Below are 26,572 nucleotides of genomic sequence, written 5' to 3' on the forward strand. Positions count from 1 at the left end.
TGTACAAAACAAAGCAAAAAAAGCTAAACATTGCATTCTGCTTTTATGTTGACTTCATGTTATGAGTCTACATATACCCACCATTCTGTAAAATTACCCTTATCCAAATGCAGTTAAAATCTAAATGAACTCAGACTATGTTCTCTGGATAGCGAGACTACACTTTCCAATTGGATTACAGTGATATACTGTTTAAAACAACTTCAGTTTATAGCCTTTTCCCCATCACTGCAGCCCTCACTGAGCCTGTGACTGATGGTTTTAGAACATAGAACATAGAACAATACAGCACAGAACAGGCCCTTCGGCCCACGATGTTGTGCCGAACTTCTAACCTAGATTAAGCACCCATCCATGTACCTATCCAAATGCCGCTTAAAGGTCACCAATGATTCTGACTCTACCACTCCCACGGGCAGCGCATTCCATGCCCCCACCACTCTCTGGGTAAAGAACCCACCCCTGACATCTCCCCTATACCTTCCACCCTTCACCTTAACTTTATGTCCCCTTGTAACACTCTGTTGTACCCGGGGAAAAAAATTCTGACTGTCTACTCTATCTATTCCTCTGATCATCTTATAAACCTCTATCAAGTCACCCCTCATCCTTCGCCGTTCCAACGAGAAAAGGCAGAGAACTCTCAACCTATCCTCGTACGACCTATTCTCCACTCCAGGCAACATCCTGGTAAATCTTCTCTGCACCCTCTCCAAAGCTTCCACATCTTTCCTAAAGTGAGGCGACCAGAACTGCACACAGTACTCCAACTGTGGCCTAACCAAAGTCCTGTACAGCTGCAACATCACTTCACGACTCTTGAATTCAATCCCTCTGCTAATGAACGATAATACTCCATAGGCCTTCTTACAAACTCTATCCACCTGAGTGGCAACCTTCAAAGATCTATGTACATAGACCCCAAGATCCCTATGTTCTTCCACCTGACTAAGAACCCTACAATTAACCCTGTATTCCGCATTCTTATTTGTTCTTCCAAAATGGACAACCTCACACTTGGCAGGGTTGAACTCCATCTGCCACTCCTCAGCCCAGCTCTGCAACATATCTAAGTCCCTTTGCAAACGACAACAGCCCTCCTCACTGTCCACAACTCCACCTATCTTTGTATCATCTGCAAATTTACTGACCCACCCTTCGACTCCCTCATCTAAGTCATTAATAAAAATTTACTGCCTTTTCAACGACAACTACTATCTGGCTCCCAGCCAGAGACTGACACACTTTCTGCTGTTTCGGGATCTAATTGGGTGTTCAGAACTAAAGGAGGGTCACTGGACCCAAAACATTAACTCTGCTTTCTCTCCACAGGTGCTGCCAGAGTTTTCAGCAGTTTCTGATTTCACACATCTGCAGAGCTTTGTGGTTTGTGTTAGGATCCTGAGTGCATTTCCTGGTAGCACAGTGAATAAAGTTTCAATTGAGGCATTGAAGGGCAGTGGATGATTGTTTCACTTTAAATAATATGGAGGGTTAGAGGGAAAAGGCAGGAAAACTATGGCATTAAGTTAAAACCTTCAGACTTAGCTGGCCTTTCTGGTGCCATATGAGCCCTGTGTAAGATCTTCAATTGCATAGCCTGTGCTAGGTTACATACTGAAGTTTTCCTTACATTCCCCCAGATATCTACCCATATCTCCGGTGAAATGTCCTGGCCTAACTCTAGGTTCTACGTCTTACAGAGTCCTTCCATATCCCTCAGAGCATGGCCTTTCTGTAAATGATATAAAGTATAAGTGAAAGAGTACCCGTGCACCAGAGGACCCTTTTCTCCACATCTGATTTATTACACTGGACCCGCAGCATAGTCTTCCTCTGTATATAGTCCCTTATCTGGAAGTATTGAGAAAGGTCCTTATTGGATAATCCATGTTTCTGACTTAACTGACTGAATGACATCAGTACCTCTCCCTTGAACAAATCTCCCAACCATGGAATGCCATTGTTCTCCCATGTCTTAAAGCCGGAGTCCATTGCCCCAGGTTTAAATCATTGGGGTCCTACCAAGGGGGTAAATGGCAAAGTCTTAAATTAATTGCCCTCGTCTTGCCTCATTATCCTCCAAGCTTTCACCGTATTCAAGATAATTGGACTATTGCTTTGTGGCTTTGTTTTTTGCACTGTATTTTTCTGTTTTGATTTTTTTTTTCCTTTATATATAAATGCTTTGCAAAAGATTTTTAAAAAAGCTTTTCAATAAAAATACTTATAAAACAAAACTTCAGACAGCCAGTGCAGACATGATGGCCGAATGAATTCCTTCTGTACCAGAACAATTCTATGGCTCCTCAAAATCAATTCTAATTAAACACAACATCCTAGCCATGCTACTTCATCTCTCACTATTCTGCTATAATCTAAAATTATAGATTCCGCACCTTCCCTACGTGGTGGCACGGTGGCTCAGTGGTTAGCACTGCTGCCTCACAGCACCAGGGACCTGGTTTCAATACACAGACAGTCACCTGAGGCTGGAAGAGTTTGCCCATTCTCCCGGTGTCTGCACGGGTGCTCCGGCTTCCTCCCACAGTCCAAAGATGTGCAGGTTAGGTCAACTGGACATGCGGCACGGTGGCACAGTGGTTAGCACTGCTGCCTCACAGCGCCAGAGACCTGGGTTCAATTCCAGACTCAGGCGACTGACTGTGTGGAGTTTGCACATTCTCCCAGTGTCTGCGTGGGTTTCCTCTGGGTGCTCCGGTTTCCTCCCACACTCCAAAGATGTGCAGGTTAGGTGAATTGGTCATGCTAAATTGCCTGCAGTGTTAGGTAAAAGGGGTAAATGTAGGGGAATGGGTGGGTTACGCTTCGGCGGGTCGGTGTGGACTTGTTGGGCCGAAGGGCCTGCTTCCACATTGTAAGTAATCTAATCTAAATTGCCCACAGTGCCCTGGGATGTGCAGACTTGTGGGAAAGGCAGGTATGTGGAGATGGCGTTGGGGTGGGATGCTCTTTGGAAGGTCGGTGGGGACTCCATTGATCAAATACCCTGCTTCTGCATTGCCGGGACTCCATGCTGTATCCTCTATGCTAAATCTTAGACTAAATGGCCCCCTTTCCACCACCCTCATTTCTTGGATTACAGTTTTACATTTGCTCTTTCTAAAATCTGCTGTGATCCATCCTGAATTTAAGGAGTTTTTTGGACAATTATAACCAATGCATCTACTATCTGTGTTATCACTTCTTTTTAGACTGCAAGATGCAGGCAATCTAACCTTGGGGACTTGTCTGTCTTTACGGTCAACAGTTTTCAAACACAGATTCCTTTGTAATGTTGATTGTTTTAAGTTTATTCCTTCAATCGCCTCACGAGTTGCCACTATCCTTGGCAAGTTGAAGACAAGTGCAAATTATCCATTCAATACCTCAATCATTTCCTTACTTCCCACACACTCATTCCAGATGACCAACACTAGCTTCAGTTAACTCTTTTTCTACTCAAATACTTGTAGAAACTCTTACTATAATGCTTTTATGTTACTCATTATATCCTTTTTAGTCATTCTTTGGCTACATAAGGTTTACCCAGTCTTCTGGCCTACGACTAACCTGGTCAGATTTGTCCACTCTTTCTTTCAGTTGAGGCCCATTTATGTCTAAGTGGAAAGGCAGCAATGATACATTCTTCCCACTAAGATACCCATTTGAGAATTAAATACATTTTGAAAACCTGCCACTGCACTTCTATAATCCTACCATCAAACCTAATTTCTTAGTCTATTTTAACCAGCTTTTTCTTCATACCCACATAAATATCTTTACGTTTACTTTTATTTGGGTTCCTACAGATGCTGCCAGACTGGCCGACTCTCCAACACACATTTTTACATCATTGGACTCACCATGAACAATGAAACCAGAGATGTTTTTCTTTATTCACTCACAGATAAGGGTGTCGCTGGCTAGGCCAGCATAATTGCAGATTCCTGATGAAGGGCTTTTGCCCGAAATGTCGAATTCGAAGCTCCTTGGATGCTGCCTGAACTGCTGTGCTCTTCCAGCACCACTAATCCAGAATCTGGTTTCCATCATCTGCAGTCATTGTTTTTGCCAGCATAATTGCCCAGAGGGCTGTTAACAGTTAATTACATTCTGTGCATCTAGAGTCACATGAAGACGACACTAGGTACCAATGACAGCTTCCTTCCCTTAAGGACATTAGTGAACCAGTGCTAGTGGTCATCGAGTCAGAGATGTACAGCATGGAAACAGACCCTTTGGTCCAACCCATCCATGCCGACCAGATATCCCAACCCAATCTAGTCCCACCTGCCAGCACCCGGCCCGTATCCCTCTAAACCCTTCCTATTCATATATCCATCCAAATGCCTTTTAAATGTTGCAATTGTGCCAGCCTCCACCACTACCTTTGGCAGCTCATTCCATATGCACACCACCCTCTGCATGGAAAAGGTCCCTTTAGGTCTCTTTTATATTATTCTTCTCTCACCCCAAACCTATGCCCCCTAGTTCTGGACTCCCCAACCCCAGGGAAAAAACCTTGTCTATTTACTCTATCCATGCCCTGCATCACCTTCTTCACTATCCTATCTACCTGTGACTCTACTTTCAAGGAGCTATGAACCTGCACTCCAAGGTCTCTTTGTTCAGCAACACTCCCTAGGACCTTACCATTAAGTGTATAAGTCCTGCTAAGATTTGCTTTCCCAAAATGTAGCACCTCGCGTTTATCTAAATTAAACTCCATCTGCCACTTCACAGTCCATTGACCCATCTGATCAAGATCCTGTTGTAATCCGAGCTAACCACCTTCACCGTCCATGACACCTCCAACTTTGGTGTCATCTGCAACCTAACTGTACTTCTTCAGCCGATATCCAAATCATTTATATACATGACAAAACATAGTGGACCCAGCACCGATCCTTGTGGCACTCCACTGGCCACAGGCCTCCAGTCTGAAAAACAACCCTCCACCACTATCACCCTCTGTCTTCTACCTTTGAGCCAGTTCTGTATCCAAATGGCTAGTTCTCCCTGTATTCCATGAGATACAACCTTGCTAACCAGTCTTCCATGGGGAACCTTGTCGAACGCCTTACTGAAGTCCATATAGATCACATCTACCGCTCTGCCCTCATCAATCCTCTTTGTCACTTCTTCAAGAAACTCAATCAAGTTTGAGAGACATGATTTCCCACGCACAAAGCCATGTTGACTATCCCTAATCAGCCCTTGCCTTTACAAATATATGTACATACTGTCCCTCAGGATTCCCTCCAACAACTTGCCAACCACTGGTGTCAGGCTGTCAACATCCCACACCTCTGCCCTCAGACCCCACCCCTCCAACCGTAACAAGGACAGAATGCCCCTGGTGCTCACCTTCCACCCTACCAACCTTCGCATAAACCAAATCATCCGCGATATTTTAGCCACCTCCAAACAGACCCCACCACCAGGGATATATTTCCCTCCCCACCCCTTCCCGCCTTCCGCAAAGACCGTTCCCTCCGTGACTACCTAATCAGGTCCACGCCACCTTACAACCCACCCTCCCATCCTGGCACTTTCCCTTGCCACCGCAGGAACTGTAAAACCTGCGCCCACACCTCCATCCAAGGCCCTAAAGGAGCCTTCCACATCCATCAAAGTTTTACTTGCACATCCACTAATATCATTTATTGTATCCGTTGCTCCCGACGTGGTCTCCTCTACACTGGGGAGACTGGGTGCCTCCTAGCAGAGCGCTTTAGGGAACACCTCCGGGACACCCGCAACAATCAACCACACCGCCCTGTGGCCCAACATTTCAACTCCCCCTCCCTCTCTGCCGAGGACATGGAGGTCCTGGGCCTCCTTCACCGCCGCTCCCTCACCACCAGACGCCTGGAGGAAGAACGCCTCATCTTCCACCTCGGAACACTTCAACCCCAGGGCATCAATGTGGACTTCAACAGTTTCCTCATTTCCCGTTCCCCCACCTCACCCTAGTTCCAAACTTCCAGCTCAGTAACTGTCCCCATGACTTGTCCGGACTTGTCCTACCTGCCTATCTCCTTTTCCACCTATCCACTCCACCCTCTCCTCCTTGACCTATCACCTTCATCCCCTCCCCCACTCACCCATTGTACTCTATGCTACTCTCTCCCCACCCCCATCCTCCTCTTGCTTATCTCTCCACGCTTCAGGCTCACTGCCTTTATTCCTGATGAAGGGCTTTTGCCCGAAACGTCGATTTCGAAGCTCCTTGGATGCTGCCTGAACTGCTGTGCTCTTCCAGCACCACTAATCCAGAATGTGGTTTCCAGCATCTGCAGTCATTGTTTTTACCTCACTGGTCTATACTTCCCTGGCTTGTCCTTACCACCCTTCTTAAACAGTGGCACCACATTAGCCAACCTCCAGTCTTCTGGTACCTCACCTGTGACTATCAATGATACAAATATCTCAGCAAGAAGCCCAGCAATCACTTCCCCCGTTTCCCACAGAGTTCTAGGGTACACCTGATCAGGTCCTGGGGATTTATCCACTTTTATGCATTCCAAGACATCCAGCACTTCCTCCTCTGTAATATGGACATTTTTCAATGTGTCACCATCTATTTCCTTACATTCCTTATTAGCAAAAAGAAAATTGGAATACTGCACATTCTAAACCAACAATCCAGATAAAATGACAACTCTGAAACTAATGCCTTTCCACTCCAAATCCTACCTAAATCAATCAAGGATGCCTACTCCCAAAACAAAAACCCCTTTCATCCCCAAACCTTCCTCCTCAGCTTTATTGCTGCAAAGTCCTTCAATCACCTCAAACTCACAGGATCCTGATTTTTTTTTTTACTGGCAGAGATAACAGGATCTTCAAATCCACCTGACCAGGTTAGGTGAGATCTGAACCCTCCAGAATACAGTACTGCCTCAGTCTGGTTAACAATGAGCCCAAGCCTAGAACTCACTCCCATCCAACGCTGGGAAAGCAAGCAAAGCTCTCACGTGGAATAATATTGACTCACTTGTTCTCTGCATTCCATACACTGACTCGTCCCATTTATTGTCTTTAATGCAACACGACAGAGGTCCAGAAAACACTCAAAGTGCCTTACCTCCAAAATTGGCTAGTCTGCCAATTCGAGTGGATGGTACTTTGCGTTCACGTGCCCGCTCACTCAACTAGGGGAAATAGAAACAAAGATAATTAAGTCAAGAGGTGAGGAGAAAACACTTTCACGGTTTCAGAATGGGCCAGCTTGTCAACCTTCACTCAGCTGGTACACCAACCAAAAGGCTGTGATTTTAGTTCCCGCTCCAGTGGCCTGAGCACAAAGATTTAGGCCCGTTTACGTTCAGTGTCCTGGCCAATATCTACTCCTCAATCAACACCAATTACAGGGATTGTGCTGACCACTAAACAGTTGCTAATTTGACACAACAGTGACTACATTTCATTAGGACTTCAGGAAACTGTAAAGAGATGAGTGACAGTCTGAAGCTGGGAAAGGCGCTAGCGAAATGCAAGTTTACTTCAAGTGAATGGTGCATTTGAGTGAAGGCGGTTCTTTGGCCCATCCTGCCCAAATTCTCCTTTCTGCATCTCAGCCATTCTTCTTGAATCGGCCTTCCTCCACAGGGACTTTGAGGTGTTCAAACATTTTAATGTGCTTTATAAAATGTTGCAAGTTGCTGTAATTTAAATTAGTGTGTTATTGAGTATGCAGTGGGAGCACTCCCGAGGTTCCGGCTATTTTATTCAGGGGTATAGGTCTACCGAGCTCACCTTCATAGCCAGTATACCTCCCTCTCCACTGCTGTATCTGCCTCTGCTGTGTCTCAAACTGCAGCTGGGGAACCTCTATGTGCTCCAAGTCTCAGTTCAGCCCATTGTGGCTGCGTAGTCCTTTGAATCAGCTCACTTCCCGACTCTTTCTCTAGAATTTGTCAAATCTTTCCCCTTCAGATACTTATCCAATTCCAATTTGGATGTTATTACTGCGTTTGCTTTCAACTTTGCGCTTTCAGGCAGTGCATCCAAACCACTGTGTAAAATGAATCTTTTAGTCTGATTTAGTTTGCGGCAAACCTATTCATTTGGTGAACTCTGCTATCAAATCTCCCCTTAACATTCTTTATTCTAAACAGAACCATCATAGCCTCTCCAGCTTTTATGGAAAACTTGACAGAACTCGAGAATCCCAAAGAATACAAAAGACAGGTTGACATATTCAGTCACCACAAATCCACAGCTGTACATCTTTAGAAAGGTTGGTGGCATACTTGTAATGTTATTGGATAAGGAATCTTGAGCTCTAGAATAGGTTCTGGGGAATAGGTTCAAATCACATGTTTACAGATGGTGAAACAGATTCAACAAAATCTGGGATTTTTAAATCTCAGTTCAAAGGCTGTAGGGTCTACTGGAACAGACTGGCAACTATCGAAATGTTCTTAACTTGTGAAAGATGCCGTATAATCATCAGATTTCCTTTCTGATTTCTGGGATCGGGCTCCTCAGAGTCCAGTGTTACAACAAGCTGCATCTCCTATCTTCTGGGATATTACTGCACATCATTCAGAACACTGCTGCCAATATGAACTCCCACTCACTTGAGGCAGAAAAAGGGAGGAATATCAGAGGCATGAAAGTACGTCATGAAACTTGAAAGGATTCAGAAAAAGATTTACAAGGACGTTACCAGGGTTGGAGGATTTGAGCTATAGAGAGAGGCTGAATAGGCTGGGGCTGCTTTCCCTGCAGCGTTGGAGGCTGAGGGGTGACCTTGTAGAGGTTTATAAAATCATGAGGAGCATGGATAGGATAAGTAGACAAAGTCTTTTCCCTGGGGTCGGGGAGGGGCCAGAACTAGAGGGGTGAGGGGAAAAACATAAAAGAGACCTAAGGGGCAATATTTTCACACAGAGGGTAGAGCTGCCAGAGAAAGTGGTGGAGGCTGGTACAATTACAACATTTAAAAGGCATGTGGATGGGTATATGAACAGGAAGGGTTGAGGGGGATAGGGGGCAAGTGCAGACAAATGGGACTAGATTGAGTTGGGATATCTGGTCAGCATGGATGAGTTGGACCGAAGGATCTGCTTCTGTGCTGTACTTCTCTATGACTCTACTTACGAGGTGTAGAGACAGTGTTTGAGTCCAGACAGCAGTTTTCAATGCCCAAAAATGGGCTAACTAAAAGTGATAGGCTGGGAGAATGCAGGAGTTGGCAATTGTGTTTCTCTGGCTACACTATCCTGTGAGAAAAAGGTCACCAGTCTTATATGGAGCACGATCAAAGTACAAACTATTTAAATGGATAAAATATACACAGAGGACAAACAGAGGCAAAGATGCCAGCTAGCATGAAAACAAGTTAGGCTCATTAATTTTTCTTGGATGGAAAACTTTTCTAAAAACATCCATAAGAAAGAAGTTTGCTAGTTAATGAGACCAAGACTTATTTTTAATACACAAGTCACAGCACTAACAAAAGTCAGACTTGTATTTATATAGCACCTAATACACCTACTAGATGTCTCAGCCCTTTACAGTCAATGAAGAGTCATTGGATGTAATCATTCTTGCATCTTAGGAAACTCAGTGGTCAATTGGCACACTGTGTTCCTAAGTAAACAACAAGGAAAACCAATAGTTAGATTATTCTCAGATCTTTTCAACAGAGTTCTTGCTAAGGACAGTCCAAAAAGAAAGCACTACTTGCAGTCCAGTTACTACTGTCAAAGTACTGAATGTCCATACTTTACTGGGTTGTGTAATAATGCAAGCTGGCTGCCCTCAGTCACACCACAGGCTTGGGCATGATGTCTAGACTGACACTCTAGCGCAGATGAGGGAATGCTGCACTGTCAGAGGTGCTACCTTTCAGACAAATCCTCACCTGTCCTTCCCAAGTGGATGAAAAAGATTGCACAGTGCTATTTTAAAAAGCAGCAGGGGAGCTCTTCCAATATCCTGGCTAATGTTTATCACATTAAAAAAAACACTAAATTAAAAAACAAATTTCATCATAAACATATTGCTGATGGTGAGACGCTGTTAATCACTTATTAATTTATTTATAACCAATACTATACATCAGAAGTTCAACATTGGCTGTACAGTGGTATGGGACATCCTGAGGATGCGAAAAGTGCTATAGAAAGTTAGTTTCCGGGTCGCCAGTACTAAAAGTATCATTGGTACTTGTTAAAAACCCAGCTGGCTCATTACTGTGGTTAGAGAAGGAAATCTACTGCCCATTCCTGGTCTGATTTATGTACAACATCAGTTCTACAGCAACATGGGTTGGTTGTCTCTTATTTATTCTCAAATGACCCAGTAAGCCACTCGGTTGAAGAGACCTGCGCCTGCTAACATCATCTACATCCCACGAAAGATGGAAAACAAAAGTAGTGCAGACTAAGTTAGCATTCTGAGGGGAGGAAACAAAGTGATCTACTCAGGATGCTCAAGATGTTAAAAGCAGTTCATAGGATCAGTTGAAAGAGACTATTTTTCAAGATGACGACTCCAGAACAAAATCACCACATCAAAATTAGAGTTAACCCATTCAGGGATGCCACCAGGAAACATACATTCGTTTGAAAGCGAATGGAAAGCTGGAATTCTCTCTCCCTCTCTCTCTCTCTCTCTCTCTCCCCCAACAGAAACTGATTTTAGTTAGACAAGGGAATTTATGATTAGTGAACCAGGCGAGGGTTTGATGGAGCTCAGAACAGCTCAATTACGATCTAAGTGAATGAGAGATTAGGCACAATAAGCTGAATGGCCTATTCCAGTCCCTTGTGTATGATGCAAAGGTGTGTGTATTTACAAGCGGATATTTTGGAAGGCTGGTGAGGCCTTTGAGTGATACGGGAGAGATTTAACAAAATGGTCCCAGGAAGAGGCTGGAGAAGGTGGTCCTTTCTCACAGCAGACAAGTTGAGATAATGGAAGAATTCCCAAAATCACCAACAGTTTAGATAGAAGAATGAATCAATGCCAATAATAAGAAGCAGTTTTTATATGATTCATGAAAGAACCAGTGGGGAATAAGGGCAATTCGCTTCATTTCAAGTCAGAAGTCACATGATACCAGGTTATACTCCAACAGGTTTATTTGAAATCACAAGCTTTCGGAGAGCTGCTCCTTCGTTAGTTGACCTCACCTGATGAAGATGCAGTGCTCTGAAAGCTTGTGATTTCAAATAAACCTGTTGGAGTATAACGTGGTATCATGTGACTTCGACTTTGCTCATTCCAGTCCAACACCAGCACTTCCACATGATGTTTTGTTTAAGTATAAGTCACAAGATCTGGACTGCACGGCCTGAAAAGGTAGTGAAAGGTGGTATAACAATAACTTTCAAAGGAGAATTGCATCTGAATTGCAGTTGAAGGGAAAAATCCACAGGGCTGAGGAAAGAGGAGGGCAGGATAATTTAATTACTTTTGGATAAACCAGCCAATGGGTCAAACGGCCTCCTTCCATTCTGTATGATTCCATGTCTCTTTGCAAACTCACAACATGTTAAGGTTGACTCAGTCCAAGAAGGTGGGGAAAGAATGGGACATACCATCTGTCTGTAAGGTTTGTCTGTAGGAGAGACTTTGGCCTCTCGAGCCTTGTCGATATCTTCAGCAGTTAGCCCGCTGACAGAACGGTGGTCTTGATGGAAGGACCTCCTCTGGGTTCCAGATGAGAAGGGGCTGCTCGAGTCCCCAGACTGTCCAGTGAATAACCCAGCGTGCTTCTCAGGAGACGCTGAGTCAAACGCCGTGGGGTCAACAGTCGCCTGGTGCTGCTGGGTGGCTGTGGTGAAGTCTTGCGTCACCTCCTCATAGGCCTCACCATCAAGACTCCACCTGGAAGTGAAATCCTTGTCTAGTTCTGAGAGGTTTTCTTGCCGTGACACAACATCCTAGAATCAGAAAATAAACAAATAGCAGGTGGTTACATGCAGTGAGCAAACCTGTGGCAAATCTCCCACACAACAGAGTTAACCTTCCCTTCACTTGACTGGTTAAAACAAGGCCAGGTGATAACGCTTGGCTTTGAAGGCAGCTCAGAGAACCTTCACGAGGTGAATTCCTGAGATGAAGGTGATTTCTTGTGAAATGTTGAGTGGGTTGGCCAATACTCATTGGAGTTTAGAACAGTAAGGTGATTTTATTGAAAGATAAACAGATTGAGGGCTCGATAGGTTCCATGCCGACAGCACGCTTCTCTTTCTGGGGGAAGTCGAGGACGAAGGGCACTGATTAAGGATAGAGAAGTCTTCCACCTCAGATACGGATGAGAAGAAACTTCTTCCGTCAATGTCATTCATAGTTTGGAGCTCTCTGCTCCAAAGAAGCTGGGTCAGTAAATATGTTCAAGCCTGAGCTGGGAAGACTTTGGATCTACAAAGGAGTTGAGGATTATGGAGTGCAGGATAGCAGAGTAGATCGAGGCAATGATCAGATCAGCTACAATTGTGTTAAAAGAGAAACATGCTTAGGGGGTGCTAAGGCTTCCTTCTGCTCCTAATTTGGATGGTCTTCTGTTCTCAGGGAGGAACATCAGCACTTATAATTAAAACCAAAAAATACTGCAGATGCTATAAATCAGACAAAAATAGCAATTTCTGGAAAAGCTCATCAGGTCTGGCAGCATTTGTGGAGAGAAATCAGAGTTAATGTTTCAGGTTGAGAGACCCTCTCCCTGTTCTGAGGAAGGGTCACTTGACATTTATTGGATTTGTCTCCTCAGATGCTTCCAGAGTTAATGTTGCGAGTCAAGTGACCCTTTCTCAGAACAGGGGAACTGTCACTCAATCTGAAACATTAACTCTGATTTCTCTCCACAGATGCTGCCAGAACTGCTGAGCCTTTCCAGCAATTTTTGTTTTTGTCTCCAGTATTTAGAAGTTCCCCGCCAATTTGCATACCTTCAGAATTTGGGAATATATTACTGTTACTGGGTAAAAAGTCCTGGAATTCTCTACTTAACAGTATGCCTCCTTCTCAAGGACTGCAACAGCTCAAGATGGCAGTACATCACCAGCTTCTCCAGGTCAACTAAAGTGACATGTCCGGAATGAACAAATACAGGGTTTTGTTGAAAAAAAAAACATGGCTCTGTACCTGCACCTTTCCGACTGCTGCACTGATGGCATCTTCGGCAGACGCCTGCCAATCCCTCACCGCTGCCACCCGCATCTGCATGGTCTGGGTCTCAACAATGGCCTGGCTCAGCTTGGCAAGGCCCCTCACCAACATGAGAACGTCACTCGCCATGATGGGGCTCCGCTTTATCTTTCTGCTGGAGAAAGAAATCACCCTAAATTAGTAAGCAAATCAAACCCAGGAACTACCTCAGCAAACTGCGACACCAAGAAAAACACTGCATTTCAAAAATCGAGTGGCACCTTCTCAGGAAGCACAAAGTTCTGCACACGCGCGCGCACACAAACACAGAACTGGGACTCGCTGGCCCTTAGGCAAATGCGGCACATCCAGTAGTGACATGACTGACTACTACCAGAGCCTGTTAATGACACAATGCCCTCAATGTAACAGACAATATATTTTCGTATTGGGAGAGGGTGAGGAAGAGAGAGGGAGAAAGAGAGATTGCCTTCCAACAAAGTTTGGATAGACTAGATTTAGAGCTGCTGGAAGAGTAAGAGGTGACTTGAAAGATCCTGCAGGTTCTTGATGAGGTAGATTTGCAGAGGAAGTTTCCTCTTGCAGAAGGATCTATAACATGGGGATCATTGCTCAAAAATCTGGGGTTACCTGTTTTAAACAGAGATGAAGCAAATTTGTTTTTTCCTCAGAAAAGAATCATGAATCTTTGGAATTCTCTTTCTGTAAGGGTAGTAAAGCAAAGATTTTGACTATTTTTATAAGGTGGATAGATCCTTGTTAAGCGAGGGGGTGAAATGTTATGTGGTATAGATGGAAATGTGGACTTGAGTTACTGACTACAGTTCAGCCTTCAATATTATTATCCCATCGAGACGGATTACTAAAGTAATCTCAGACTAAGCCCCACTCTCTGCAACAGGATCCTCAGTTCCTGACCCACAGGCCACAATCAGCGAAGATCGGGGACAATATTTCATCCTCACTAACACTCAACATCAGACCCCCCCAGGGGTGTGTACTCAGCCCCCTACTGCACTCACTGTATACCCATGACTGCGTCGCCAAATACCACTGATAACACCACCATAGTCGGTCAAATCTCAGATGGTGACGAAACAGACTACAGATGAGAGGTGGAAAACATTGGAAAAATGGTGCGCTGAGAACAACCTAGCTCTCAATATCAGCAAAAGCAAGGAACTCATTATTGACTTTCGGTGGGATGATACTCATGTCCCACTACACATTAACAGCACAGAGGTGGAAGGAGTGGAGAGTGCCAAGCTCCTGGGAGTGGTCATCCACAACAAGCTTTCTTGGACTCTTCATGTGGGTGCACTGGTTACAAAGGCCCAGCAATGTCTCTTCTTCCTCAGGCACTGAGGAAATTTGTCATTAGTGAACACCCTCGCTAACTTTTACAGGTGCACCATCGAGGGCATTCTGTCTGGATGTATCACTACCTGGTATGGCAACAGTACCATTCAAGATTGGAGATGGTTACAGAGAGTGGTGAACTCAGCCTGAGACAATCGCAAAGGCCAACCTCCCATCTATAAGAATCCATCTACCAGGCCCGCTGTCAAGGAAAGGCCGCCAGCATTCTCAAAGATCCATCCCACCCTGGCAGTGTTTTTCTACAGCCTCTACCATCAGGGAGAAGGCACAGAAGCCTGAACACATGCACCAGCTGGTTTCGAAACAGTTTCTACCCTACTCTTGTTAGAATACTGAATGGACTCTCAAACTCTTAACATTTGCCTGTACCTGTGTTATTGTTTTTGCCGCTGTTTACCTATTATTTACTTATATATGTTACTTAACTCTAATCTGCCTGTATTGCTCGCAAAACAAAATTTTCACTGTGCCTCGGTTCACGTGACAATAAATTCAATTCAGTTCATTTAAATTCATTTTAATTAGTGATCTTAGTTAATAGTGGAGCAGGCTCAAATGGCTGAATTGTCAATTCTTTGCATGCCCATTTACCCAGAGAAATTATTGTGTTTTTAAAAGAAAGACCGGACACCAGTCTACATGAGGCAACATTAAGGCAAGTGGCCAAAACTTTGGTTAGATAGATATTTTTAAGTAGAGTTTTGGAGATGGAGGGATAAGGGGAGGGCATTCCAGAGGTTAGGGTGAAGGTGACTGAAGACATGGCTACTTACAGTGAACAATTAAAACTGGGGAAGCAAAGAAACAAGGTTTAGATACATGCAGTATAGGACTGTAGAAGATGGTTTCAGAGATATGAAAGGATTCAAAGACAAGGCAAGAAATTGTAAAGCCCAAGTGTTGCTTAATCAGAAGACAACATAGGTGGAAATTGATCAGGAGAATGTATGGAAGCATATGACCAGCCACTGTTTCACTTGAACAATTGAGACCAGAGTTAACTTGGGAATGAAGGAGAGTTCCAGCTTTAGATCTGCTGATGCAATACACAACAAGCCAAGACAAGTTCATTTTGCTGCCTGAGGAACAATGTGTTACTGTTCAGAAAGTGTCACAGCAAAGCAAGCTTACTATATCTTCACCCTACAAATCTCCCGAAACTAATGGACAGGATCTTGACCAAATGGGCCAATGGGCTAAGGAGTGGCAGAGGGAGTTTAATTCAGATAAATGCGAGCTGATGCATTTTGGGAAAGCAAATTTTAGCAGTACTTGTACACTTAATGGTAAGGTCCTATGGAGTGTTGCTGAACAAAGACACCTTGGAATGCAGCTCCTTGAAAGTGGAGTCGTAGGTAGATAGGATAGTGAAGGCGGCGTTTGGTATGCTTTCCTTTATTGGTCAGAGTATTGAGTACAGGAGTTGGGAGGTCATGTTGCGGCAGTACAGGACATTGGTTAGGCCATTGTTGGAATATTGCATCCAATTCTGGTCTCCTTCCTATCGGAAGAATGTTGTGAAACCTGAAAGGGTTCAGAAAAGATTCACATGGATATTGCCAGGATTGGAGGGTTTGAGCTATAGGGAGAGGCTGAACGGGCTGGGGCTGTTTTCCCTGGAGCGTCAGAGACTGAGGGGTGACCTGATGGAGGTTTATAAAATCATGAGGGGCATGGATAGGATAAATAGAAAAGAGACACCTACGGGACAACTTTTTCACACAGAGGGTGGTGCGTGTATGGAATGAGCTGCCAGAGGAAGTGGTGGAGGCTGGTACAATTACAACATTTAAAAGGCATTTGGATGGGTACATGAATAGGAAGGGTTTGGAGGGATATGGGCCGGGTACTGGCAGGTGGGACTAGATTGGGTTGGGATATCTGGTCAGTATGGACAGGTTGGACCGAAGGGTCTGTTTCCATGCTGTACACCTCTATGACTCTGACATCCTGCTCTCTACCCGTGACCACACAAACTCCAACTGGTAGCCCCACCCCACCAGCCTTATTACAGCTTTGCACTGACAGCAATTTCCCAAATTTAGCCACATCCAACATTACTAAAACAGAGATATTGTGCAATTTGGCTGCTGCATTACAACAGTAATAACACTCCAAAAGTATCTTGTTCACTGTTAAGTGCTATGGAGTGTCCCAAGGTTGTGTACGGCTCTATTTAAATGCATATTAATTATTTTCTTCCTTATGCTCGTCTCTCTGCCTGATCTAATGAAGGTGCAAGGGCCTGAAAACAAACTCATTGATTGTGGGACAAGCAGGAGGCTTACATTTACAGAAAACGGAACGATACAGCAATTGTCAAAAATCACTTGTTTATTCCAAAGGAGTTGTTTGCACTGAGTGGCATGGTTAGCGCAAACTCACAGCTGTTATTGCCAGTGTTGCAATACCAATACTTCTTAAAGGGGAAACGTGAGAGTGCTTGAAACTACTAATTATGCTGGAACACACACAGAAACCTCAGTGTCAGTGATTGAAAGAATGAAATAAAAAGATTGCCATTCCTTTTTTAATTCACAGGATGCAAATTGCCACGGTCACTATTTATTATCTGTCTTTTAAAAAAAAAGGTACTGTTCTGCTGCATTTTAAGTACAATCAAGTAGTCTGCTAGGCCATTCCAGACACCAGTTAGTAGTTACATAGAGGCCATACTGGCAAGGACAGTGGGTTTCATTCCACAATGGACATGTGTGAAGCTGATGCTTTTTTCACAACATTTTGGTACTTTCTGATCATTATTTGGTTAACTGAATTTAAGCTCCCCCAGCTGCTGTGGTGAACTTGTCTCCAGATCATTAACGTAAGTCATGATATATAATAAATCAGTTAGAGGCCAGCAACACATGCTCATGGTACCACACACGCACCTCCCAAGGCCTCTGATAAGCCAGGATATCCCAAAGCACCTCAAAAAGACAATTAATTCCTTCTGAAATTCACTGTCAGAAGAGAGAAGAAACAAAAAAATGAAAAAGGCAGAGCAAGGGACAAGAACAAGACAAAAAGGAATACAGAAAGAATGCAAAAGGAAGAGAGATAACTGTTGGAAGATTGCAGAGAGCGCGAGAAAGACAGCGGGGATTGGAAACAAATAAAAAAGGACCTGTAGTGCCTTTTTAATAAGTGTGGAAAGATTTCCCAACAGGCTTCATATTGGTGCCATCACAAAATGGATGGTGACCATAGACAATGACTGTCAAAGAGACAGGTTTGAAGGACATTTTTAAAAAGACAGATGGTGGGGCTTAGTCGTTGAGGGAGTGAATCCCAGAGCTTAGGACCTATTCACTGATGGCATGGCCATGAAAAGCAGAACAAACAGCTGGCTTCCAAGAACCCAGTCAGAACAAAGCAGACAATTACAGTATTCCTGTACAAGAGAGAATTGTACATTGCAGACATTGGGAAACAATGTTTCCCAGTAACAAGAGTGCTGAGAGACAGTGCAGAGATGTTTGGATGGGACCAGTGGGCAGGGAATTGGATGTCAGCCTGAAGTGCACTGAAATAGGCTGAAGGTGACAAACCATTTAAGTGAGTTTCAACAGCAGATGAGCTGAGACAGGACCAGAGAGAAGTGATATTACAGACCTCAAACTCAGCAGTCTGTCACAGCTGGAACATGAAGTTAGAAACTCAAGCAGACATCAAATAGATACTGACAGCTGACAAACAGAGACTGGGTGTTAACCTGAATAACAAGGTAACTAGTTAGTCAGTATCACGCTCCTCTCCAATCCCATTCCAGAGTCTCCCTCTGTAAACCCATTCATCATGGCAAGTCGTCATTCACCAACAGACCCTCCATTTCTTTCAACATTATTGAACATAGTCATCCAACTGCATGAACAAAAGTCTGCAATAGTGTGATACCTTATCATACTGCTCAGAAACACGGTACAGAATTTTACAATTGATGATTTTTTTTTTAAGAGATGCGATAGGTCATTTTGAAGGTAAATATAATCAATTTATTCGCACATAGCAAGGTTCCACTGAGCAAGCTCCGATAACCAGCAATGAGATAACGAGAGAATCTGCCTTCACAAGGCAGATACATGTTGGCCAGAATACCAGGTAGAACTCTTTCTCTGTCAAAGAAATATTAAGGGATCTTCGCCAACCAGCTGGGGATAGATGAGGTCTTGACGTAACATCTCATCTGAAGGACGGCAGTGCAGCACTCCTTTTTCAGCAGAGTATCAGCATATTCTTCCTTGTCACGTTTCTCGAGTAAACATGAGCCCACAAGCCTCTGACCCATTCAGCCATGACTGAAACCTCTAACATGCTTAACCACCTCCTGTCCTCACATCCCACCCAGTTACCTTTACTGTCACGTTCAAATGTCACCAAGGCTTCAATCCTACATTATTTCCATTGGCATGGTCAAAATTTATCCCTTTCAACAACTTTAGTGGAACAAACGATTGGGGGTGGACAATAAAAACAGGCCAGGCAGCGACATCCATATCCCACAAGTGAATAAAAAAAATTATCAAACTGCTTTGCGAGGCATCTTGCCACGTGAAAACTGACTGCCACCTTTCCCACATTGTAATAGTGTCAACACTTCAACAATTGCAACATTTAAGAGACAGTTGGATGGATATATGAATAGGAAGGGTTTGGAGGGATATGGGCCGGGTGCTGGCAGGTGGGACGAGATTGAGTTGGGATATCTGGTCGGTATGGACATGTTGGACCAAAAGGTCTGTTTCTATGCTGTACATCTCTATGACTTCACAGTGAATGGAATCCTTGTGAACTGTTCCAAGACATCCTGAGATTGTGAAATGGGAAGAAAAGTGGGACATTCAGCCCCTCAAGTTTGTTCTGTCATTCAACAGAATCAAGACTGATCTGCAACCTAACTCCATGTACACACTTTTGCTCCATACCCTTTCATAGCGGTTGTCTGGAAAAACAACTTCATAATTGACTGAGGAACAACAGCCATTTGAAGTAGTCCCAATTTTCTTTGCACATAGAAATCACCTAACTGCTAGTTTCCCTCCAGGCCACACACCATTACGACTTGGAAATATATTCCCATGAACATTTTGGGGTCAAAATCCCGGAATGTCCTTCCTAGGAGCACCCCAAGGACTGCAGCTGTTCTTGAAGGTTATTAGGGATGACAATGCCTACATCCCATTAAAGAATAATTTTTTAAATTCCCCTTTTAAAAAAAATCACATGGAATATCACCTTACCTTATGTTCAAAACTGCTCACTTTTCTCTTCATTCTATAATGAGATGTCTTATAGTTGGCAAGGCTGACCTTTGTTGCCTATTCCTCATTGCCTTTGAACTGATTAGCTCTCCAGGCCATTTCAATGGTCAGTTCAATTATGATGCTGTGTGTGGATCGGATTAGCAACCAGTTCCAGATTTTTTAAAAAGTTGAATTCCGATTTCACCACCTACCGTGGTGGAGTTCAATCCCATGTCACGAAAACATTAGCCTAAATCTCTACATCAACGGTCCATTCCACTGTGCGGACGGCACAGTGGTTAGCACTGCTGCCTCACAGCGCCAGAGATCCAGGTTCAAATCCCACCTTGGACAACTGTCTGTGTGGAGTTTGCACATTCTCCCCATGTCTGCGTGGGTTTCCTCCCACAGTCTAAAGATGTGCAGGTCAGGTGAACTGGCCATGCTAAATTGCCCATAGTATCAGGTGAAGGGGTAAATGTAGGGGAATGGGTCTGGGTGGGTTGCTCTTTGGAGGGTCGGTGTGGACTTGTTGGGCCGAAGGGCCTGTTTCCATACTAAGTAATCTAATCTAAAAAAAATTACTACTACACCACTGCTCCAGCATTACGGCCACCCCACTGCTCCAGAAAACAACTATCGCTCTGCTAAATTCCTTTTCCCAAACCTCTGCCCCTTCAAAGACTCTGCTAAAGCCCACCCCTTGGGTACAAGGTCAGGGCCACCTCCTTCTTTGGATCATTGGCATTTCGCAATCATGTCTCTGTGAACCAACCTGGAACATGTTTCCACGTTAAAATGTACAAGAATAATAAAAGTCTTTGTTCAGTCAGTGCTCTCAGCTTTACACAAACTCCTTGGGCAAAGCATCAAAACAGACTGTTACACTCCAATAAGCAGTTCGGTTTTAATTCTGATTTGCTACTGGTATCTCAAACCTTTGTTTTTCTCTTCAGGATTGCCAGGTCTGTTGGGTATGCAGTGGGGAGGGGGGGTGGGGACAGGGGTATTGTTGCAAAGTTGGTTATTTACAAAGCAAACAGGGTTCCATCAATCACATTGCTCAAAATATAGGGCAGGCCAGGTCAATGCTCAAAGTGCAAGGTTGAAGGTGGGGAGGGGGGGGTCAAAGAAAATACCCAGACTAGATCTTAACAGTCAATGAGGAAAGACTGAACAGCCTGGACTCCTTACTCCAGAACAAAAGGCATAGGGGGTGAACCACAGAAAGTCTTTTGGATTACAAGATTAATAGGGTAACTACAGAAATCCAGAATTAATGTTGTAAGGAAAAGATTAACAATATAAAATTTAAAAGAACTTTAAGAGAAAGTTCTTTACATGGAGAGGGATTAGAATGAGGAACTGACTAACACAAGGAGTGGCCATAAAAGGGAAGCTGCATAAACATGCTGCAGAAAGGATCAGAAGGAGAAATTGTTTGGGCTCAAATTTATAATGTTCTATGTTTATATAGCAGCTTTCATATTATGAAAGATTGTAATCCTTCATAAAAACATTAAAATTTCACACCAAGCCACGTGAGTTATTACAGCAAGTGACTAAAATCATGGTCAAAGCAGTCAGTGTTAAGGAGTCCTGTACAATAGCCGATTGGAGAATTTTAAAGCCTGGGGACTTAGTAACAGAAGACACAGCCATCAATAGCAGATGGATTAAAATCAGCTCAACAAAGGAGACCCGTGTGGAGAACAATTACTGGCACAGACCAGTTGGGCCAAATGGCCAGTTTCTGTTCTGTATATTCGGAGGGATCCAAGGAGCATGATTTAAAATAACACCAAGCATAGGTTTTGAAAGTCTCTCAATCATATGGCTGAGGGAAAATACAACAGCTTACCAGAATCTGGACTAATTCTACATTTGTGGGAGGGAGACAATACATCTTAAAACCTGGTATAGGAGATATTCATTCCGCCCTGACTACTACTTGAACAGTAACTACAAGGTAGTCTCATTGGGAAAAGTGACCTTGAAAGAAAAAAGGACACCCTCTACTCTAAATTTTACACTAAAAAAAATTCTGGCAAATGCAACGTGGATTCTGCAAGAGCTCCACCCCCTTAAGAAGTTTACATCAGAGTGTAGATCAATGGCCAACTTGTGTTTTTTTTAAAAACTGCACACCACAGCCTGTCAGAATGGAACCATTAACCCTGTAAATAATCTCAAACACGTCCATAGATCAGGGAGATGGACTCTCACAGATGGAAACTTGTTAAGATTGCAGATCTGGGGTCCTCACCTTCATGCTGTTGTTGTTCATAATGCTGACTATCTGCACTAGCCTTCAGAAAATCTGTCTGCCTGTCAGTCAGCCATGGAGTGTGTTAAACTAAGCAGAGTTTGGCAAAACCATCTATGTTATTCCCTCCCTCTCTCCTCAATGTATTTTGTGGCAACAATTACAGTAATCCAGACAGCAACAACTTCTTCATACACCACAAACTGCAGAAACACATAACTGCCACAAACTCCTCCCACTCATAAAATCCCCCCACCCCCAGCAATACACACCCACAAGTCACCTCCCGTCCACAGCAACATGACAGCAAACGTAAACCTCGCCCTCCCAGGTGCAGCAAGATACAGCCAGCACAAACTCCACCAACACAGAGAAACATAAGGTCACCTCCACAAACCCCCCTCCCACCCCAAAAGCCACAAACATACCTCATCAACAACACTCTCCACAAACTCCTGCCCCACACTTACCTTCCCCAAGTCCCAAACACCCACAACACCCTCAATACTCACTCTCCTGCCCCACATGCTGTAGAGCACCGTGCTCCTCCAAACCTTCAGGTACCCTCTCATTTACCCCAGGGAACCCCCTCACCACCTGCAGGAACACCCTAAACACCTCCAGAGCACCAGGACTACCCCACACATTCTCCAGATCGCCCCTCCACACCCTCTCCAGAAACCCACTCCTCATCCCCTCTGGGATCCAACCCAACACAACCCCCCTCCCCCCTGTCCAGGAGACCCGCCCCCCTCCCCTCCCCCTCTCCAGGAGACCCCCGGGAGACTCCCCTCCGGGAGACTCCCCTCCGGGAGACCAACCCCCCCACCCCCCGGAGACCTCCTCCGAGAGAGAACCCCTCCTCTCCTCCGGGAGACCCCCCCCCACTCCTCCTCTGGGAGACGACCCTCCTCCCAGAGACCCCCCTCCCCTCTTCCAGGAGACCGCCCCCCTCCCCTTGAGACAGACCACCTCCCCTCCTCCGGGAGACTGCACCCTCCCCTCGAGACACCACCTCCCCCTCCTCCGGGAGACTGCACCCTCCCCCTCGAGACACCACCTCCCCTCCTCCGGGAGACTGCACCCTCCCCTCGAGACACCCCCCCCCCCCTCGAGACCCCCTCCCCCCCCTCTCCAGGAGACTCCCCCCTCCCCTCCCCTCCTCCCTCTCCAGGAGACCCTCCCCCTCCAGGTGACCCCTCCCCCCTTCTCCAGGAGACACAACCACACAACCCCCCCTCCCCAGGAGAGACAACCCCCCCCCCCCCCCCCAGGAGAGACAACCCCCCCCTCCGCTCTCCCCAGGACTCAGCCCCCCCCCTCCGGGGTGACCCCTCCCCCTTCTCTAGGAGACCCCCCCCTCCCAGGAGACCCCCCCCCCCCCTCTCCCTCCAGAGGAGACACCCCCCCTCTCCTCCAGAGGAGACACCCCCCCCCCCTCTCTCCAGAGGAGACACCCCCCCCCCCCTCTCTCCAGAGGAGACGCCCCCCCCCCCCTCTCTCCAGAGGAGACGCCCCCCCCCCCCCTCTCTCCAGAGGAGACGCCCCCCCCCCCCCCCCCTCTCTCCAGAGGAGACGCCCCCCCCCCCCCTCTCTCCAGAGGAGACGCCCCCCCCCCCCCTCTCTCCAGAGGAGACGCCCCCCCCCCCCCCTCTCCAGAGAGACGCCCCCCCCCCCTCTCTCCAGAGGACGCCCCCCCCCCCCCTCTCTCCAGAGGAGACGCCCCCCCCCCCCCTCTCTCCAGAGGAGACGCCCGCCCCCCCCCCCTCTTCTCCAGAGGAGACGCCCGCCCCCCCCCCCCCCCTCTCTCCAGAGAGGACGCCCCCCCCCCCTCTCTCCAGAGGAGACGCCCCCCCCCTCTCTCCAGAGGAGACGCCCCCCCCCCTCTCTCCAGAGGAGACGCCCCCCCCCCCCTCTCTCCAGAGGAGACGCCCCCCCCCCTCTCCAGAGGAGACGCCCCCCGCCCCCCTCTCTCCAGAGGAGACGCCCGCCCCCCCCCCCCTCTCTCCAGAGGAGACGCCCGCCCCCCCCCCCCCTCTCTCCAGAGGAGACGCCCGCCCCCCCCCCCCCCTCTCTCCAGAGGAGACGCCCGCCCCCCCCTCTCTCCAGAGGAGACGCCCCCCCCCCCCTCTCTCCAGAGGAGACGCCCCCCCCCCTCTCTCCAGAGGAGACGCCCCCCCCCCTCTCTCCAGAGGAGACGCCCCCCCCCCCTCTCTCCCAGAGGAGACGCCCCCCCCCCCCTCTCTCCAGAGGAGACGCCCCCCCCTCTCTCCAGAGGAGACGCCCGCCCCCCCCCCCCCTCTCTCTCTCCAGAGGAGACGCCCCCCCCCCCTCTCTCTCTCCAGAGGAGACGCCCCCCCCCCTCTCTCTCTCCAGAGGAAACCACCCCCCCCCCCTCTCTCTCTCCAGAGGAAACACCCCCCCCCCCTCTCTCTCTCCAGAGGAGACGCCCGCCCCCCCCCCCCCTCTCTCTCTCCAGAGGAGACGCCCGCCCCCCCCCCCCCTCTCTCTCTCCAGAGGAGACACCCCCCCCCCCCCTCTCTCTCTCCAGAGGAGACGCCCGCCCCCCCCCCCCCTCTCTCTCTCAGAGGAGACGCCCGCCCCCCCCCCCCCCTCTCTCTCTCCAGAGGAAACACCCCCCCCCCCCTCTCTCTCTCCAGAGGAGACGCCCGCCCCCCCCTCTCTCTCTCCAGAGGAAACACCCCCCCCCCCCCCTCTCTCTCTCCAGAGGAAACACCCCCCCCCCCTCTCTCTCTCCAGAGGAAACACCCCCCCCCCCCTCTCTCTCTCCAGAGGAAACACCCCCCCCCCCTCTCTCTCTCCAGAGGAAACACCCCCCCCCCCCCCTCTCTCTCTCCAGAGGAAACACCCCCCCCCCCTCTCTCTCTCCAGAGGAAACACCCCCCCCCCCCCTCTCTCTCTCTCCAGAGGAAACACCCCCCCCCCCCCCTCTCTCTCTCCAGAGGAAACACCCCCCCCCCCTCTCTCTCTCCAGAGGAAACACCCCCCCCCCCCTCTCTCTCTCCAGAGGAAACACCCCCCCCCCCCTCTCTCTCTCCAGAGGAAACACCCCCCCCCCCTCTCTCTCTCCAGAGGAAACACCCCCCCCCCCCCTCTCTCTCTCCAGAGGAAACACCCCCCCCCCTCTCTCTCTCCAGAGGAAACACCCCCCCCCCCCCTCTCTCTCTCCAGAGGAAACACCCCCCCCCCCCTCTCTCTCTCCAGAGGAAACACCCCCCCCCCCCTCTCTCTCTCCAGAGGAAACACCCCCCCCCCCCCCTCTCTCTCTCCAGAGGAAAACACCCCCCCCCCCCTCTCTCCTCCAGAGGAAACACCCCCCCCCCCCTCTCCAGGAGACCCCCCCTCCCTGTTGTACATACCCGGAGCGGATCACCATCTGGATGTGACCACCCTCCCGCTCTCTCTTCCCGCTCTCTCTCTCTCTGACGGGGAAGGTGACCAGCCCTGAGCAAGCTGCCCCCTCCCCCCCCGGCCCTGCCCTGCCCTGCCCTGCCCTGCCCGGGGCCCATCAGGACACAGCCTGACCCGGGGGGGGGGTGGGGAATGGTGACCGCCGACCCCCCCCCCCCCCGTCCGCCGTCCCTGAGCCCAGGCCGCTGTGTGCGCGCCGCGCCATCCGCCATGTGAAGGCCGCCAGACAAACCTGCACCGGGGAGACGGTCCGTGCGGTGACGGCGGCTGTGGGTACGGGCTGTGCTGAGGTGTGAGCCGTCGTGTCGTGTCCGCCAAACTCACCACCACAACAACAACAACAACAAACAACAACCCCCTCCTCACCACCCCCAATCACATCCCGCCCCATCCCACCCTCGGGGACCCGATTGGTCACTCTACCCGTCAACCATCCTTCCTCCACTTCGATTGGTCACTGCTGCGGCTCTTGCCGCATCCTTCCCTTCAATCGGACGGTTCATCCGTCTATCACGCGTGCTTTCGGTACCATTGGTCACTCGTCCTGTCCATCACCAAGATGCATTGTTCGATTGGTTGATCCGCGATTAAAAAAAACACGTCCCGCCCGTCACCCACCCCGCCCCCACGCCGATTGCTGGGAGAGCCATGGTCCCACCACGTGGAAGGGCGGGATCAGCCACCACTTTCGAAGTTGATTGGCTGCAGCGCCGACCATCCGTCACAGAGGTTCCTACCGTTCCAGCCGGTAACTCGCCGCTGATTGGTCCAACATCTATCCTGGCGCTGGTTGGCTGTCGCCCGGCAATGAGTCGCGGATGTTGCCCGCGTGCGGCTGTGACGGCAGCCAATGAGGCCGCGAGGCGGGATCGGGGTCGCCTAGGAGTCTGGATTAGTGGTGCTGGAAGAGCACAGCAGCAGCAGTTCAGGCAGCAGCCAAGGAGAAACCCCTTCGCCTAGGAGTCTCCAATCTCCAGATTAGAGAGAGGCCTGTGTTTGTGAGAGTTGTAACTAATTAAACACCTTACTGCAGTATCTAAACCTGAGTATTACTCAGGCATGTATCCACACCCATATCACATTTGTAACCTCACTCATATCTATACCTGTATCCACA

The 26,572-nt window shown here is 47.6% G+C and overlaps 1 protein-coding gene across 5 annotated transcripts in view; it reads right to left on the reverse strand.

Moving 5' to 3' along the window:
* The window catches only part of coq8aa (coenzyme Q8A, genome duplicate a), a 62,133-nt gene extending 36,324 nt beyond the window's left edge, over positions 1 to 25,809 (reverse strand). The window contains exons 1-4 of one of the 5 annotated variants that reach the window (XM_072550749.1): positions 25,688 to 25,809; positions 13,111 to 13,288; positions 11,562 to 11,906; positions 7,094 to 7,160 (exon numbers count right to left, since the gene is read on the reverse strand). In XM_072550749.1, coding sequence (XP_072406850.1) covers positions 7,094 to 7,160; positions 11,562 to 11,906; positions 13,111 to 13,263 — 565 coding nt within the window. In that variant the 5' untranslated portion in view covers positions 13,264 to 13,288; positions 25,688 to 25,809. Of the gene's footprint in view, positions 1 to 7,093; positions 7,161 to 11,561; positions 11,907 to 13,110; positions 13,289 to 19,754; positions 20,025 to 25,403; positions 25,502 to 25,687 lie in introns of those variants that run through there. The other 4 variants (XM_072550750.1, XM_072550748.1, XM_072550747.1 and 1 more) reach the window with 4 other exon arrangements.
* Positions 25,810 to 26,572: the final 763 nt, after the last annotated feature.

Source organism: Chiloscyllium punctatum, chromosome 3 (assembly GCF_047496795.1).
Source record: "Chiloscyllium punctatum isolate Juve2018m chromosome 3, sChiPun1.3, whole genome shotgun sequence".
Classification (NCBI taxonomy): Eukaryota; Metazoa; Chordata; class Chondrichthyes; order Orectolobiformes; family Hemiscylliidae; genus Chiloscyllium; species Chiloscyllium punctatum.